The sequence below is a fragment of the Polypterus senegalus genome, unplaced genomic scaffold (genome assembly GCF_016835505.1).
Source record: "Polypterus senegalus isolate Bchr_013 unplaced genomic scaffold, ASM1683550v1 scaffold_3205, whole genome shotgun sequence".
Classification (NCBI taxonomy): domain Eukaryota; kingdom Metazoa; phylum Chordata; class Cladistia; order Polypteriformes; family Polypteridae; genus Polypterus; species Polypterus senegalus.
In genome coordinates, this window is record NW_024381500.1 from 1 (window position 1) to 18,372 (window position 18,372).

At 39.3% G+C, this 18,372-nt stretch overlaps 1 protein-coding gene across 1 annotated transcript; it reads left to right on the plus strand.

Annotated features, from left to right (window-relative positions):
• Positions 1 to 161: 161 nt before the first annotated feature.
• On the plus strand, positions 162 to 14,498 carry LOC120520624 (selenide, water dikinase 2-like). Its single transcript, XM_039742853.1, has 8 exons — positions 162 to 788; positions 5,635 to 5,738; positions 8,220 to 8,327; positions 8,580 to 8,734; positions 10,560 to 10,650; positions 11,666 to 11,765; positions 11,867 to 12,079; positions 12,181 to 14,498. The coding sequence occupies exons 1-8, from the start codon at positions 698 to 700 to the stop codon at positions 12,420 to 12,422; spliced, it is 1,104 nt and encodes a 367-aa protein (XP_039598787.1). The 5' UTR covers positions 162 to 697; the 3' UTR covers positions 12,423 to 14,498.
• The last annotated feature ends 3,874 nt before the right edge of the window (positions 14,499 to 18,372 follow it).

Consider the following 18,372-nt stretch of genomic DNA (forward strand, 5'->3'; position numbering starts at 1 on the left):
ATTGTGTAATTAGAACGCAGGGTTGTACTATGGTATACGTCTCACTGACATCGTTCTATCTGGCTCAGACTATTATACCAGTAATAGAAAGGGGTACGCATTTCCTCTATTAAATTGTGTATACGTTACAATAAAATATATTAAGAAAAGGTTTTGCTTCCTCGTTTAATTTAAAAAAGTAAATACATTTCATAACATAAAATCGAAAATGTAGCAGCCTGATATTTTACTTTTAATTACGTGTTATATACTCATCCCGCGTCTTGTGAAATGGTTGTAGCCGCAGGTGTGCGTAGTTGCGCAGGCGCGCACGCAATCTTCGATAACCCAACGTAAACGCCTGGCCGCAGTCGTAGAGCTCCGCTTTGTCTTCAGCTTGTTTGGAGAACTCTGTTAAAAAGAAAAAGGACTGTGCAATACACAAGAAGGGTCTTGGGCGCCTTCTTGGTGTTACTTTGTAGGCAAGATGTCGTCCGTCGTTACAGGATCACCTCCGCTTATCTCGCCAACCGATGGGAGCGTCGGTGGAGGTTCTTTTCCTGGCGGTTATCGTCCTTTTGATCCAGAGGAGTATGGCTTGGAGCGCAGTTTCCGACTCACCGCATTCTCCGATCTCAAGGGATGAGGCTGTAAAGTCCCGCAGGAGGCACTGCTCAAACTCCTGCAGGGACTAGAGCCCGAGCCCTCTGTTGCGGAGATGCACGGGGCGGCTGGGGATCATGGCCACGCGGAAGATGGTACTGGACACTACCAGCATCTTGGGGGAACACAGTCGTCAAACCGGCTAGGTAACTGGAAGAGTCTTCTGCCTCGCTCTCCATTTTGTTTTGAACTTGAGTGTGGTTAATTAGTTTAACGCATTGTATAGCAGCCGATCACGCGAATCCTCGTCGAGTGAGTGCACCTGCTGAGTAGTGCGCGTTTCCAAAGTCCACTTGGGTGCTCTGTCGTGTTCAGCACATGCGCTTTCCCGCTTTCATCCGAATCTTCCGCCGCCTTTGCTGTTTTCAGTTCAGTTACTAGGTGGCACTTATCTGACCAGTCTTGTCTCGAACAGTTTTGCTTCGGTTGAAAGAAATTGGAAAGGAATATTTTAAGCCTAGATACTCACAGAAGTGACAAAGGATGTATTAATATTTCAACCTGAACTGAACGAGAGTTGTGCCAATCCAGAGTTTTGACAGTAGTGTCTGCTGTTGTTTTATTTAAGATTAGGCCTTATCTGCAAAAATGACAAACGTTTGTTTTTGTTGCCTAAACCAATATATCTATTGTTACGTTTAAGTCTTTAAAATGTTAAGAGGTGCCATCCAAAATTTTATGTGTAAAACGAATGAACATAACGAGAGAGATGGGGAGGACTGAAATAACGAGTTCGGCTTCTTTAATTATTCTATAGTTACACCTCATTTATTTTTAAACTTGTGCACCTTCAGTTTCAAGCGCTCCAAATTTTGGCATAACGGTCACACATTCTACACGGCAAACATGTTGCATCGATAATGTGTAAGCGACCTGCGATAGTTTTATTCCACTAACGCAAGTTGCTCAGTTGTTCAATCTCAAAACGTTTTCTGCGTTGTCACTTTCGAAGCGACGTAGATAGTTAACGTCATCACCCAGCGCCCTAGTGAGCTACAGAATTGGAGAAATATTCGTGACCTAACTTGTATAAAGTTTTGGTTATGTGAATCTAATTGGAGCCTCTGTTAAAAAAATGCCAGACGTAGAAATGTGTTTACATTGTGTACATCACGTGCTCGCTTCCAAAGTGTGGCACAAAGTCGGAATGCTTTTTTGAGGCTTTCAGGACCGAAGTCCATCACTTCCCCACATTTCTTAGTTTGCGTTGTGGTTGAACCATTCGATACGATCCGATTTCTAGGTATTAACACAATTTACCGTTTTATCGAGAACGTAGAGGACTTGGGATAGAAATGTTCAAAAAAGGAAAACAGAACCTCGCACTTCAGTATTTTATCGCTAGGGATTCTTAGTAAGAACGCGAAGTGCGAGCGACACCATTAGCAAATCGGAAGTGGTAAGAAAGATGCAGTTGGAGCTTTTATTTTCATCCCTGTGTGCAAGAGCAGCATTACCCTTCCAAGTTGCTTTTTAATATTATTCTTAATTTACTTTTTGTGCAGGTTCAATTAATAGCGGGGTGTGTGAACTTTAAGTGTTAAGGAGAAGGGGAATATTTTATGTTTTGCAATCTGTTATCAACTGGCCTAACACTTTATAAGTATGTTTTCATACTTTGTCATTGACATAATGTCTGAGATTTTAACAGTGTGGTTTGTATTAAATCCATTGCGTTTTGAACAGGTTACTTTATCCTTTGCCTACTGGATTGTTTTTATTCATTCATGCTTTATTTACCATTTATAATCTTTTGAGAAACTATATTGTTTCGGGGGAAAAAATAGAAGTAGTTTATAATATCTCATTTGTAACTGTAAATAATTGGCAGATCATTTTCTTGGCATTTGACTGCGAATGCATTTTGCCTTCAGTTAAAAATGATGGATAAGTAGATGATGGTTTGTTTGTCCTGAAGGGGAAAATAAAAATTTAATGTTTAACTTGTACGTCCTTAGCAAAGACAAACCAACAACACATGCTACTGAGGTAACTTTTCAGAATGTTTCTAGATTTTGAACGTTTGTGGTGTTTTGTTGCTGTACCCAACAAACCGTTTTATGTTCTAAGTTGGTGAGATGCACCTTCTCAAACTACAGACGGAGCTGTCTGAGTGATCTGTGGTGTCGGCACAGCTGCCAACATGAATGGCACACAACTACTCTTAAATATTTTGTGCTGTTCAGAAGAGACCTTTTAATCACACTGAGCAAAGACCAGTGGTGCCCCTCCTTTCACAACCTGGGATTTTGATCACTTTGACTGAGAATATGCATTTCTAAGTTCAACACAGTGCTGTCATCAAATTGGAAGTTTTCTACCCCACCTAATGTTTGGTAGTTACTCTTGCAGCTATTACACCACATAGTCATTTTGGATACATTTCATAATGTTGTACAGCATGTTAGAGCAAGATTTGCTCTTTTCTACTCCTAAAATAGGTCAAGCTGTGCCAAGTTTGATGGAATTCAGCAGTGAACAGCATTTTTCAGGTGTCTCCAAAGATGTTTGACAGCATTATAATTGGGACCCGAGATCATATGAAGCTACTCCATTGTTGTTCTAGCGGTGTGTTTTGGGTCATTGTCTGTTGAAAGCATCCCCACAACATGGAACTGCAGTGGAGAAGAGTTACTCTGTTGATGTTTAGTGTTGGATTTACATCAGACCTCAGCACTTTGTTACATTTTTAAGGAATCCTCCAAGTGACATTTTGCAAATTCATTATGGGCAAGGACTTTTTTTCTTCATCCATCCATCCATCTATCTATCTATCCTCCAATCCGCTATATCCGAACTACAGGGTCATTATGGTCTTTTGGAGCCAATCCGAGCCAACACAGTGCGTAAGGCAGGAAATAAACCCCAGGCAGGGCGCCAACCCACCGCAGGGCATGCACGCACGCACGCACGCACGCACCCATCCACCCACATACACACCAAGCACATACTAGGGACAATTTAGGATCGCCAATGCACCTAACCTGCATGTCTTTGGACGGTGGGAGGAAACCGGGGCACCCGGAAGAAACCCACGCAGACACGGGGAGAACATGCAAACTCCACGCAGGGAGGACCCGGGAAGTGAACCCGGATCTCCTAACTGCGAGGCAGCAGCGTCACCATGCCACCCAACTTTTTTTTTTTTTTTTTCTTGCATCCCTTAAATAATTGTATTTATTTATAGTGGGTTGCAGACTTTTGGGCCTTGAATGTCCTCTCCAGTCATTTTTGGCAACTTGGTCAGAGTGGCAATTTGCAAAGTGCTATTCTTTGGCTATATATTGGGTGAGTTGCCAAGACAATGCATGACACCTGATCAAAGGTACCCTTGAATTTACAAAGGGCATGTATACTTTGTACATTTTACAATTTTGATCCTTCATTTTAGCAAATTGTTGAATGGCTTTTGGGTATAATGTACACTTTTTTAGATCAACTGGAAAAAAAAAAAAACTTTAATATGGTGTAAGTTTAAAATTTGAGACAATACCAGGGAAAACATTTTGGGGACAGAACACTGTTTCAAGGCATTACATGTGTTAAGGCTGATATTCCTGAGAACACATTGCTATGGGGTAGGGAGTAGGCTTTAGGAAATCTGCCTTGGGTGTTGCCAAAAGTTCCAATTCTGGTAGACTGAAGCTAGCATAGTAAAGAGACAGTAGGCCTCAGGGTTTTGGCAGTTTGTCAGGACAAGAAACACATACAGAACTGGACAGATGATGAGCTTCCGACAGTTATCATCATATTTTAAGTATGCCAGTAGTCAGAGTTTTTTGACAAGTAGGGTTAGACCTTTTGCTTTAACCTAGCAAGTCGGACATATCAGTATTGCAAAGGTGGTTTACACAAACTCGCATTTATTGAGTTACATGCAAGCATTAGTTTGAGTTGTCAGAAAGAAACCTTTGATACTCGCTGGAAAAAGACGTTCCAGTCCCCTCTGGCTTTGACACATTTCATACTGAACCCTTAACTACTCACACCAGCTCTCATCTCGTAAGTACCCACAAAGTGTACTTTATGTACCAGTTTTAAAATGGCTATTTATATGCACGCTGTGCGGTTTTAATATCAAATATTTTAGTAATTTTAAATTGTACATGTTTTTAATGTAATTTTAATACCATATAACTGAATAGTATGACACAGTCTAGGACTATCTGAAAATAAATCTGATCCATTTCTCCAGTGCTCATTCATCACTGGTTACACTTTCATCCACTGCAGGATTTGCACGTGTATCACATTTCACTTCAGTTGTTGAATGTTCTTTGCAGACAAAGTCATTGCAAGAAGAACATCTCATCGTTGTCATACATACGTAAGAACCCACGTAGTGTACCAAATGCACATATGGAACTTGCGACTGTACATCCAGTAATAAAACTGGCTGGGGGCACACTGGAGGGATACCACTGCGACACTGTAGTGAGTCAAGCTGAGGATAGATGGCAGATGCTGCCGGTAGGTTCAAGTAAAACGACGTTGGACAAAAATAACTGAGATTGGTGTACAAAATACACCGGCGTGGGCAGTTAAGGGTTAATAGTTCACATCTTAACCTGTTCAAGTTTGACCGAACTTTCTTATGTACCATCTGTTTTTGTAGTACAGAATGATCTTTTAAGAAAATTTCACTCCTTTAGTTGGTTAAAGCTCAAGTCTTACTAGGTTATATGTTTTTTTGTAGTGTATGTAGTTGATGTTGCTAAGTAATTAAGCGCTCAATAACTTCCATATTATGTAAAGCCAGTGTTCTTATGCACGTTACATTTTTGAGATTTTTTCAGAGAAAAAAATGGCTGAACCAACAAGTAGTTTTGATAAGTGAGATTTTCAAATTTTGTGGGCAATGTCTTGTAAGATCATGGAGAAGAGTACCATTAATTTATTAATTCACCTTTCAATATCTGTTGTGTTAAACTGCTAAACGTTCACATGTAGTAGTGTGCAGGTGGTAAACACTATGTTTCTTGCTACCTTTAGGAATTGGAATGGACTCCTGTGTGATCCCACTCAGACATGGGGGTCTGTCCTTGGTTCAAACAACAGACTTTTTCTATCCTCTTGTGGAAGACCCATATATGATGGTGAGTAAAGTAATGATCCTTGAAGTGTGTTGGGGTGGGGAGTTTGCTTGGTTGCAAGAAATTACAAAATGATAATCCACATATAGAAATGGCTAACTGTTGCTGGCTAGCACAGTGGTGCACTGGTGCTTGGACTCCAGGTTCAGTTTCAGATTGGGGTGCCCTTTTAGTCATGTCACTTTTTTTTTTCCCCAAACAAATAAAACAAAATTGCTCACATCTCCTTCACTCCCAGTTTGCGTGTTTGCTAGGGGTGCAGTATATTTTAGGTCACCAATTTTATGTTACTCAATTGACCAATTGTGATTTGTTTTTCTTTATCCCTTAAAAATTTTACATTAATCTTCTACATAACCAGATGCAGAGAAGTCTTATCTGGTTATGTAGAGACATGATCGTTGGAAGAGAGACAAAGAGACATTTTCACATCACGTGAGACGGGCAAGTCATGTCAACCTTGCAATCTTTGGAAGCAAGGTGTCCCGTGATACACATGCAGAGCAGGTTAGAGAAAATGGAAGTAGGAAAATTGACAACTCTCAAAAAATGAGAGTAAAGGTCACAAATAAACGCAAACAAACGGAAAATATTACTTGGTGAAATAACGGAACAGTGAAAAGAGATTGAATAGTGTTTGAGGATGTCTGGGGGGAGAAGAGAGATGAAATGCAGATCGCAGCAGCACGGCAGCAGCTGATTGAGCAAAGAGGAGGTAAAAACAAAAAAGGAATTTGTTTCCCATTGTATCTCTGTTTAAGAGGGGTTTTAGAGAAGCGGCCGTGTTGCTTTGTGGTGTGGTGTTTCACAACGGCGCGGGAAGGGGTTGGCGAGCGAAGCCCCCTAGTATTCTATATTAAAGTGTTAACTTTGGTACATTTTATAATTAAACTATAGAACACAGATATGTTATGTTCATTGTTTTTATTAACAAAATTAAATTCTGTAGGCTTATTGTTCAGTGACTGTTTAACTAAAGATACTAAAAAAAATCCATTGAAATGCATACTTTTAGTTAAAAAAAAAAAAATGTACAGAAATGTTTTTATCCATAATGCATATGACATAAAGTGCTTCAGTAGAGACTTTTCCTGAAGATTATATTTTTTTTGGTACTTTTGTTTTGAAGTGAGTCTTTTTTTTTTCTCAAAAAGCTTGTGACTGAATCCCTGTATGATTTGAGATTTTGCCACTTTGGAGGATTAGTTGTACCGTGGAGTATATGAGCCAGTGCCCAGGGATCAAGGATAGGTGAATAAAGCAACTGTGTTTAACTGGCAGTCAAATCCCCACCCACACTTGATATGAGTATCTCTATACTAACCCTAACCCTAACGAGAGCTGTGATTCCCTGGTCATGCTGTTTAGTAAATATGAGGTTATATTGTTTGTATGTACTAATGGTGTAAGCCATAGAAGAATTCAGTTTTCTACTGCCATGAGTAAACTTGGCCCACTTTATTTAGTTTCTAAGGGTTATCCTTGGTTAGCCTTTTCATGTAGCTTTTTGCCATCTGTGTGTGTTCTGTTTTTTGATTTGCTGACTTTGGATATAAATGGGACAGCGCAGTTCTCCAGCTAAAATCCTTTTGTATTCTTCTTTTTGCTTTCCTCATCATCTCCACTGTGCAACAAGGTGCACTTGCTGTTATTAATACTAATGGTTTTTGTCCTCATAGTGCCACTGTATATGTCCATCCATTTTCCAACCCGCTGAATCCGAACATAGGGTCACGGTGGAGCCAATCCCAGCCAACACAGGGCACTAGGCAGGAACCAATCCCGGGCAGGGTGCCAACCCACCGCAGCACTGTATATAACCTTTTTTTTCTTGCTATGCGTTAGGTGAAAGTGGAAATCCAAAGCCAAGCTTAATAATGCACCTATGTAGTTTGTAGTGATAACCAAAAAAGAAATTTTAGTCTTTTGTTTTCAAGGAGAATGGTAGATCACAGACCTTCTGATAGACTGGCCATTTATGCAGACCAATGCTGGACTGCAGGAAAATAAGGCCTCTTCCCCGCACTTAAGAGTCTGGTCTTCAGTTCAAAAGCTCGCTCCCATGTGAATGTGTTTCCTCTGCTTGCACTAAACTGATTTTTTTTTTTTTTTTAAACCAAGTTTCATCAAAATATGCATGTTTTACCCATTGCAGTCAATGCAGGCAGTGACACAACATATGGATTATGTGACAAGAGGTTTTTTTTTGTGAATGTTTTTCTATTGTGTGCTGTTGGCCTTCATAGACGGACATTCTGTGTTTCTGTGTTCTATTTGAAAGCTTGACATTAAACATTTTCTTACTACAAACCACATGGGGTAAGTCCCGTAACATGAAAAAAATGTTTTTTGGGTAGAGTTATCACATTTCTTCTTTTGGTGGGTGGAATTTTGACATTACTTGACCGATGTTTTTTGGGCAGACAATACAGCTTTAACTATGCTGTGGATATTCATTTACTTTGTGTGTGTGTGTGTTTTTAGGGCCGCATTGCCTGTGCCAATGTTTTGAGTGATCTGTATGCTATGGGAATCACAGAATGTGACAATATGCTGATGTTGCTAAGTGTAAGCCAGAAAATGAATGAAAAGGTATGTCATTTTCAATACACTTTTTGTTTGATTTGTATAGAAAATGTGGTGGGTAGTTCTGGAAGTAGCAATTATTTAAAAATAAGAGTACAAAAAGCACATAGTGACTTTTTGTAAAGTACATTTAGTCACTAGCTGAAGGATAAAGCTGAATCTTTAACAATTTTTATTTTTCTCTTGTTGTATGCCACTGTTGTTAGCTTCCCCGTGGTAGTTATTTCCTGATTCTGACAGCTTATGGTTCCATCTTAGGACCGTGAGAAAGTGATGCCATTGATGATTCGTGGTTTTCGAGATGCTGCAGAAGAAGGTGGTACATCCGTCACTGGTGGACAGACGGTGGTGAATCCTTGGATCATTATTGGTGGTGTTGCCACAGTGGTGTGTCAGCCTAATGAATTCATTATGTGAGTAATCTCTCTGATTTTGAGTAAAGTTATGTTGATTTACTGTTATAACTTTGTGAGGACTCTTGAGTGTCTTCCGTTAACCACCAGTAGTTGCTTTCAAGAAGGAAAACTGAAAATTAGATACTTGATTCCCAACATGAAAATTATGACGGAGGTAATAGAGGTAGATGTCCAGTTGGAGCACGTATTGGTTATCCTTTTACTTCGACACTTGGCTTAAACATACTGCAGATGCATTCTACTATTAGCATAGCTCTGCAAATGCTTAAGCATTAGGGCCATGTTTGTCGTCTCCTTCTAAATCACCGTGTTCCTTCTGTAGGATCAGATGCTATGCCTTCCTGGACATTGTCATGGGCTTATCCAAGAAATGTGTCCCCTTATGTGGTTTGTCCCCTGCTCTGTAAACCCAAGTTATAGTAAATAAAAATCCTGTTCAACATTTAAGAAATCATTTTCTTAGTGGTATGATGTGCTGATTATACTAAAGGATGCAGAAATTTAGCTTTGGATATATAATTAGTTTTCACATCTACCAAGTTTTCCAAAAATATAAAGATCATCATTGGAACTGGAGGGAACGTTATTGTTCTAATGCGTTTTCTGAGCACCTTGTTAATATAATAGAAGAAAACTCTAGCCACCCCTCTTGTACTCTTGCAGGGTTTGTGTGTTTCTCTCTTTAACTTTGTTTACAACATCCCTCCAAGTTCAGTGCCATTTTAAAGCTCTGTCTTTCCATTTGTTGGTATTGCTCCCAGTACAAGTGCATGCTTCCAATTTTTTTTAAGTCTGTCATTAAAGATGGCAAGAACAGCCCATTAAGATCTTCTCACTCTAGGTTTCCCACCAGTTTGGAAATCTCAAAAATGCAAGACATCAGGCACTCCTGTACCCATTAAGAATGGACAGGCAGCACTTCTTGGAGAGTGGGCACAACACATCTCTGGCTTTTGTGAAAAAGCCTCACCAGTACCAATACTTGCTCAGATACCTGTGGATGTTTTATATATATATATATATATATATATATATATATATATATATATATATATATATATATATATATATATATAACCTGTTCTCTCAAACTTCTACACATACACTTGCTCAACTCAAGTTCATAAAAAGCAACAGAACCAGGTGATGGCAGCACAAAATATTGCTGGCATCCAGCTGACTTCTGTTCTAAATATGTAAAGCACTTTCTCCATTAGAAAGGCAAACGGTATAATTAATTAAAGGCTCCTGCCGTCCTGTACGGTCAGTTTTCTCACTCCTCACCTCTGGAAAATGGTATGTGGCTTTGTGTGATGTCGGGTGGTTTTTATGTCCTTTGTTTCTATTGTTTTATTGTCTGTTGTTCTGAGAAAACATGCAACAACATGACAATAAATGTGTCTTGACTAATCCTGGGAGGTGCAAGTAATGCAGTCATTGTACATTTAGACTGGTTGGTACTTTGGAAATTAATAAATACATAATGTAAAAAGCAACATAATGAAATTAAGATCGATATTGCCTTAAAAGTATTAGATGACCAGATTAAAAATGGCTAAAACATAAGAGTGTGATCAGCTTTTAACAACTGTTGCCCTCAGGAAATTAGTGTTGTGCATCTGCCATGCTCTTATCGGTTATCAAGCAATTTTCCTGTAACTGACACATACTACCTGCAGTTTGTGTGTTTCTTCATGTAGCTGCTGATGTGTTGCCACAGCACTTCTGTGCCATGAGATGATGCAGTTGAACCACTTAGTATTGTTCTGGTTAAGGAGAATATTTATTACAATAGAATTGATTTATTTGTTTTTGTTCCTAGGCCAGACAATGCTATCCCAGGAGATGTACTTGTCCTGACCAAGCCTCTCGGGACACAGGTTGCTGTCAATGCCCACCAGTGGCTGGACAATGTAAGATCACCTGTCTAAAATAAATGTCATTTTATGTCAACGGAGCACTGGACATGTGCTCTTGTACACATTTATACATTGCTGTGTATTTTTTGAAATATTTTAGTAATAATCAGTTGATACTGGTTGGTGGTTGTTGTGAACAATTCTCTCCCTTTAAAGCTATTTATATGAATGTGCTTTGAGGTCTTGTATTTCTTTAAGTACTGTAAATAATGACACAGGTAATGGATAATAGTCCTGTTACAGTACATTTAAATATGGTAATATTTTGACTCTGTGCTGTAAATCTTGTACTTGTAAAGAAGCATATACTGTAATGCATTATAAAATTAAGTATAGCTTTCAAGTATAGTTTGCATATGCTTGTTTTACAGTTAGGCTCTCTTAGCAGTTTTTAATGTCCTCAAATGTATAGTGTTGGAGCTTATTGTTGAATTTGTTTTATATAATATATATAATTTTGTTGTTTTTTTTTTTTTAAGTAGTATTAGTTGTATTCAGATTTTCGTTTGATTTAAAAATGCTTCCTGACCCTTAACAAATAAGCCAAGTCATACATAACATAATCTTCTCCAGTCTGCTTAGCCCAGCACTGGGCCCTTGTGGGGAATGACCCTAATATGGTACAAAGGAGAAACCAAACTGGCCAGGGCACTATTCCACTGCAGGGCCCACTTGTACACACTGGCCAGTGTGCATGTTTCACCAGATAGTTTAGTGGGAGGAGGAAAAAAAAAAAAGACTGTAATCAGGTATGATATTTAAAAACAGGATGATAATGGATCTATGAGGCAGAGCTAAAAATTGGACCATCCTGCTGCTATAGCAATTAAGACATTTCTGTTGTAGCAGCAGGATTTTCCACCTGTAAACGCCAATTGTATATATTAAATTTTGTCATTTTACCTTCACATATTTAAAAGTATTTAAGATAAAAATATGCACATGAGATTTCCCTTAATTTTGAAGAGTTTCTTTAAATTGTCCCTTTTTTTCCCTTCACCACCTGCAGCCTGACAAATGGAATAAAGTGAAGTTAGTGGTGTCAAAAGAGGATGTCGAGTTGGCCTATCAGGAAGCCATGTTTAACATGGCAATGCTTAACAGAACAGGTATTTGAGTTGGCTTGGAATATTCAGGAGATTCTCTCTCTCTTTATTCAAAAAAAAAAAAGTATGCTTTAGAGGTGACATTCCTTTGCTTTATTTCTCAGCCGCTGGTCTGATGCATACATTCAATGCCCATGCCGCTACTGATATAACAGGATTTGGAATACTAGGGCATGCCCAGAATCTGGCCAGGCAGCAGCGTTGTGATGTGGCATTTGTCATTCACAACCTTCCCATCATTGCAAAGATGGCTGCAATCAGCAAGGCTTGTGGAAACCTTTTTGGCCTGTTGCAGGGAACGTCTTCGGAGACCTCAGGTAGGTAACGGGCAAGGTAAAGAAACTGATTTGATTTTTTTTTTTTTTTAATAAAGCATGGCTGTCATGCATTTCATATTTTGTTCCACCCTTTCTTGTAGGAGGTTTATTGATTTGCCTACCTAGGGAACAAGCAGCACGATTTTGTGCCGAAATCAAATCTCCTAAATATGGTGAAGGTCACCAGGCCTGGATTATTGGAATTGTGGAAAAGGGTAATCGCACAGCCCGAATAATTGACAAGCCACGTATCATCGAGGTAACTCCAAGAGGAGCTCCAACCAACCATGACAACAACCATTCGAACCCAAGTCCTGAACAACAACAACCTGGTCTTTCATGAGCACAGCAGGCATGCTTTCAGTAGTAATCGGTCTTCTGACATCTAAAATATTGCTGCACTCCTGTGACAGAATACAGACTTCAAGCTGTTACAAGTTCGATATTTGGGACTATCGCCTTGACTAGCTTTGTTTCAACCAGTTGCCGTGACAGTTTTTTGTACAATGAAAATGATGTTTTAATTCCCAAAACTCAATTGCTACAATGATTTATATATATATATACATATATTTTTTTGACATTGCTGCTTTGAGTTAAGTTCTAATTTTCATTTTGACATAATTTTAACAAGCCACTCCTGTAGCTCGCTTGTGGAGGTTTTAGAGATGCTAATCAAGCAAAAAAAAAAACCTATGATAATGTCTGAAAATAATTGAATTACTCAAAGTAGCTGCCTGAATGTTTCCATTAACATTGGTGCCTTTTTTTCTTTTTTTTAATAATGGATCACCTCCCCAGTTAGACTAAGCTGTTGTTCATCAGATGTGTTTGATGTCCGTATTCCTGGCCCTACACAGACCTCCTGCTTTATCTGCCACATCAGTGCTTTGCTTTGGTCTTTCAAATCCTGACCGTTTACCGTAGAAATGCACCTTGGGTAGAGAGAGACTCGCATTAGACCCTGTGTTTTGACTACTTGCACTGTATACCGACCAAACGTAGGCTGGTGCATCACATGCCCGTATTTAATTTTTTTTTTGCTGTTAATTACAATATACATAATTATTGTTTGCATCATTGGGAACCCAAGTGTCCACCTAACTGCATTTTGGCTATGAAAATGAATTTAGCAACTAGTCACAAAGGAGACGGGCTCCTTCATTACTATATCGCTATATCTTGTTTTCCAGATTTTATCTTTTTTTTTTTTTTTTTGTTAGTTCCCCAACAGCTTTTCTAAGTAATATAAATTTGTTAGCAGCATGTCCATCTTGTCTCCGTAATGCTTAGAAATCCCTGATTGTCATTTTTTCCCCTCCCTGCTCATCTGAGGGGTGACAGCAACTAAACAAATATTTTCATTTTCTCAGTGGGTGGAAAGATTGACTGAATATTTGACATTTTGTTGATTTTTCTTTGAGTCTGTCTTTAAAGACCCTATGTATGTAATTTTTTTTTTTTTAAATCCCTTTCATTGTTTTGCCATCTACTTTATTTAGGGCCTTTATAAGCATTCTGAAAGAACAGGAATGAATAGCAAAAAGCTGGAATAACTGGCAGTGTCTGAGACCGACTTGAGAGCATTCATTTACTTTTTGATCTTAAGTGTACAGATTTTATAATTGTTACTCCTAACTCTGTGCTCATACCGATTAGGTAAAGTGTCTACTTTTTTGATCAATAATTAATATTCCCTTTCATTTTTTTTTCCATATTAGAAACTTCCCACGAAATGTACCATTTTTTTGGGTTTTGGGAACCTTAAGGAAAGTTTCTACTCATTTTTTGCCAAAGAAATTAAAATACCTTTTAGACCTATTTATGATCACCTTCACATATGCTGCTTTTTTCCAAAACTTGATGCATAAACGAACATTCCATTGACAGGCAGTTTCAATGAATAGTTTGTTCAAACTATTTTCAACAATGAATTTTGAGTCTGCATAGTTGAGTTTTGGGAACCCTTACTATTGCTGAAGCAGTTTACTTTTGCTTTTCACAGTATCTCTGATTATAAAATGCGTAAACTACAAGCACTATAGTGTACTTTTTTTTTTTTCTTTTTACCTCTTGTTTCTACATGATGATGTTTTGGTGTATTAAAAATGCCTTTTTAATGAGCGCACATATTGAAATGGTTTCACCTCCTGCTGTTTTGCAGTTAGAATTGAGCAGCTAACTTCAGAGCAGTCCTGGTAGGTGAGGCTAAGGCTGCCGATTACCTTTTTTGATGGCGCGTTTCCCACGCATTCATTCTGCTGATGACGTGCCTCCTGTTAAACCCCAAACAAGGGGATGGGAGGTGCTGATGAAATGAGAAGACATGCACTGCCATACTAAAGCTAATATGCAGCTTCCATTGCTTGCGTCATCTCCATAAACCCACTAAAAATAATAAAAACTACTTCAAAGTTTATCATGTCTGCTTGGTGTGGTGTGTTTTGCTTTTTACTAGTTTTTTTATGAGCATTTTAAATGTTTTAAAAACCACAGCACCATCCATGTTGGCATTGGAGGTGTGATGTGTGTCATTTTTAAATATTTACAGCAACTGAAACATGTCGTGTGTTGGAAGTGGCACGTGCCATTACTTACATTAGTTAGGCCACCAGTAAAGGTTCAAGTTCTGCCTCACCCCTTGAATATGCCAGATAAAGCTGAAAAAAAACCAAACTGGCACATTGAGTGGTAGACCCCTGCTAGCCTCCAAATTGACCACCTAATTCTGTGCTTCCCTTTTTTATGTGGTGTCTTGGCCTATAGGTCCTAAATTGTGTGAGCAATTTATATCAAATGAAGTGTTTTTCAATTAAATTGCTCCACTTCTAATGAAAAGACTGAATCACGTTGTCTAGCACTTGTAATTTCCTCTGATATCTCTCGATTATATTAAAAAAAAATATATATATCTTGGAAGGAGACAAGACGTGATTTTCTCAGAGAGACACTTTAACGTCCTGCGAGATGAGTCTTTGTGCCAAGAGATTTAACCACTCCTGGGACCAGAAGTAAAAGACAAAGAGTAGATGACAAAGTAGAACGTCATAAAGAATTCAAAAACGTTGCTGTGGTACACATGCAGATCAGAGTTAATGAAAGTACTAAAATTTGAAAGCCTCAAAAAAAAAAAAAAGTAAAGATCGCATTAGCACAAACAAATTGGTGAAATAACAGAACAGTGAAAAAAGACTGAATATATTGTTTGGATTTAAACTTAAAAAAAAAAGTAGTGTTTCTTCCCAATGAAGAAGCGTATCCGTGAGAATTAAAAGATTTGTTGTTTGGTAAAAGTGAAGTCCCACAAGAGAAACCATTTCTCATTTGCGTGAATGCTATTGTCAGACACATTTCTTGCAGACAGAAATGATATTCACTCGCGGGTAGTTATACGTTGCCTTATCCCGATGTAATTCCAAACATGGAATCAAAATTCAATTTGATATTGATGAAAAAGTAAAAGCGAAAAGAGATTGAATATATGGACATACTGTAGGTAATATGACAGAAGTGCACCGTAGGAAATGCAGATCATGTGGCGGCAATCCAGCAGCTGATCGAGCAAAGAGGAGATAAAAAACAAAAAACCTCAACTATTTGTTTCCCATTATATCACCGTTTAAGAGGGGGGTTCGCAGGAGCAACGGCGTCTCCTTGGGGTGCGTTCTGCCCTCCTGTTCACAATGTGAGCGGCAGAGACAGGAAGTGGCAGGGAGTGGGTTTAGGTGGGGATGGCAAGCAAAGCCTCCTAGTTACATAAAATGTGTAACCGTTCCACTCCAATTTTTAAGACTAGTTCTGAAATTACACACAAACTTTAGTTTTCTGGCATATCAGCTCATATACAAGTAGCATGAAAAAGTTTGGCTCCCCTTAAAATGTCTGTTACTGTGAATCGTTACGGGAGCAGAAGATGAACTGATCACCAAAAGGCACAAAGTTAAAGATGGCACATTTCTTTAATATTTTAAGCATGATTACATTTTTATTTCCATCATCCACAGGTGAAAAATACCAAAAAATGGGCCTGAGGCAAAAGTTTGGGCACCCAAGATGGTCAGTACTTAGTAAGACCCCCACCCCCCTTTGGCAAGTTATCACAGCTTGTAGACACTTTAGTAGCCAGCGAAGAGTCTTTCAGTTCTCACTTGAGGTATTTTCACCCATTTGTCCTTGCAAAAGGTTTCTTAATTCTGCAAAATTCTTGGATCATCTTGCACTCCCTTCTCTTTTGAGATCTAGCCACAGATTTTCAATGCCGTTTAGGTCAGGGGACTGTGAGGGCCACAATAAAACCGTCGGCTTGCTCCTCTTTATGTATTCCATTGTAGATTTTGAGGTGCGTTTTGGATCATTATCTTGTTGAAGGACCCATCCTCGTTTTAACTAACTTTTTACAGATGGTGTGATGTTTGTTTGCTTCCAGAATTTGCTGGTATTTATTTGAATCCATTTTTCCCTTTACCAATCACATGTTCCCTGTGCCACTGGATGCAACACAACCCCAAAGTATGATCGACCCACAACCATACTTAATAGTTGGGGAGGTATTCTGTTTCTGGAAATCTGTACCCTTTTTTCTCCAAACATACCTTTGCATATTGTAGCCAAAAAGTTTTATTTTGACTTCATCAGTCCACAGGACTTGCTTCCAAAATGCATCAGGCTTATTTAGATGTTCACTTGGATACTTCAGATGCTGAATTTTGTGGCTAAGATGCAAGAAAGGTTTCTTTCAGCTGACTCTATCATAAAGGTCATATTTGTTCAGGTGTCGCTGCACAGTAGAACAGTGCACCACCACTCCAGGGTCTGCTAAATCTTCTTGAAGGTCTTTTGCAGTCAAAAGGGGATTTTTATTTGCTTTTCTAGCAATCCAATAAGAGGTTATATTTCTTGTTACCTTCCATTTCTTGATAACATTATAAACTGAGAATACAACTACTTGGAAAATGTTTTGCTATCATCTTGTAGCCCTCTCTTGTTTGTGAGCATCAATTCTTTAAATTTTTTCGGAGTGCTAGGCATGGTCGCTGCTTGATCTGACAAGGTTTGAGGAGTCAAGAGAATTTATACAGCTTTGCAATTTGCATCACTTGAGGTTTCCTAATAATGACTGTAAGTAAGGCATAGCCCTAACAAACTAATGAAGGTCTGAGACCTCAACAATCTTTGGGTGCCTAAACTTTTGCATGGTGCTCCTTTCATGTTTTCACCGTATAATTATACAAAACAAAACATAATACACTCATCTTGGATAAAATGCTGGAAAGAAATGTGTCTATCTTTAACTTTATGCCTTTTGGTTCATCTTCTGCTCCCTTAACTATTCACAATAACGAAAATTTTCAGCAAGGGCGCCCAACCTTTTGCATGCCACTGTATAGCTCCTATATCTGACATCTGTGTGTTCCTTGTTCAGGTCAGAGTTGTCATTTGCTTTAAGAGAAGTATTGTTCTGACACCATACAAGAGATGGACAGTCATTTGCTTGTTTAACAATCACACTGATGCCCGTTCCTAAAGGGAAAGCCCAGACACCCTGCGGAGGAAACTCATTTCAGCCGCTTGTATTTGCGATCTCGTTCTTTCGGTCACTACCCATAGCTCATGACCAGAGGTGAGGGTAGGAGCGTAGATCAACTGGTAAATTGAGAGCTTTGCCTTACGGCTCAGCTCCTTTTTCACCACGACAGACCGATGCAGAGCCCGCATCACTGCGGATGCCACATCGATCTGCCTGTCGATCTCACGGTCCATTCTTCCCTCACTCGTGAACAAGACCCCGAGATACTTGAACTCCTCCACTTGGGGCAGGATCTCGCTCCCAACCCTGAGAGGGCACTCCACCCTTTTCTGGCTGAGGACCATGGTCTCGGATTTGGAGGTGCTGATTCCCATCCCAGCCGCTTCACACTCAGCTGCGAAATAATCCAGAGAGAGCTGAAGATCACAGCCTGATGAAGCAAACAGGACAACATCATCTGCAAAACGCACTGACCCAATCCTGAGCCCACCAAACCAGACCCCCTCAACACCCTGGCTGCGCCTAGAAATTTTGTCATAAAAGTTATGAACAGAATTGGTGACAAAGGGCAGCCCTGGCAGAGTCCAACTCTCACCGGAAACGGGTTCGACTTACTGCCGGCAATGCAGACCAAGCTTGACACCAGTTGTACAGGGACTGAACATCCCTTATCGGGGGTCCGGTACCCCATACTCTCGGAGCAACACCCCCAGGATTCCCAAGGGACACAGTCGAACGCCTTTTCCAAGTCCACAAAACACATGTA

Bases quoted from the DNA above. Each gene is read 5' to 3' on its own strand.
- LOC120520624 (XM_039742853.1), top strand. From the start codon at position 698: ATGCACGGGGCGGCTGGGGATCATGGCCACGCGGAAGATGGTACTGGA. The intron at 789-5,634 runs GTAACTGGAAGA...TGCTACCTTTAG, and splicing joins ACAGTCGTCAAACCGGCTAG to GAATTGGAATGGACTCCTGT. The intron at 12,080-12,180 runs GTAGGTAACGGG...CCTTTCTTGTAG, and splicing joins AACGTCTTCGGAGACCTCAG to GAGGTTTATTGATTTGCCTA.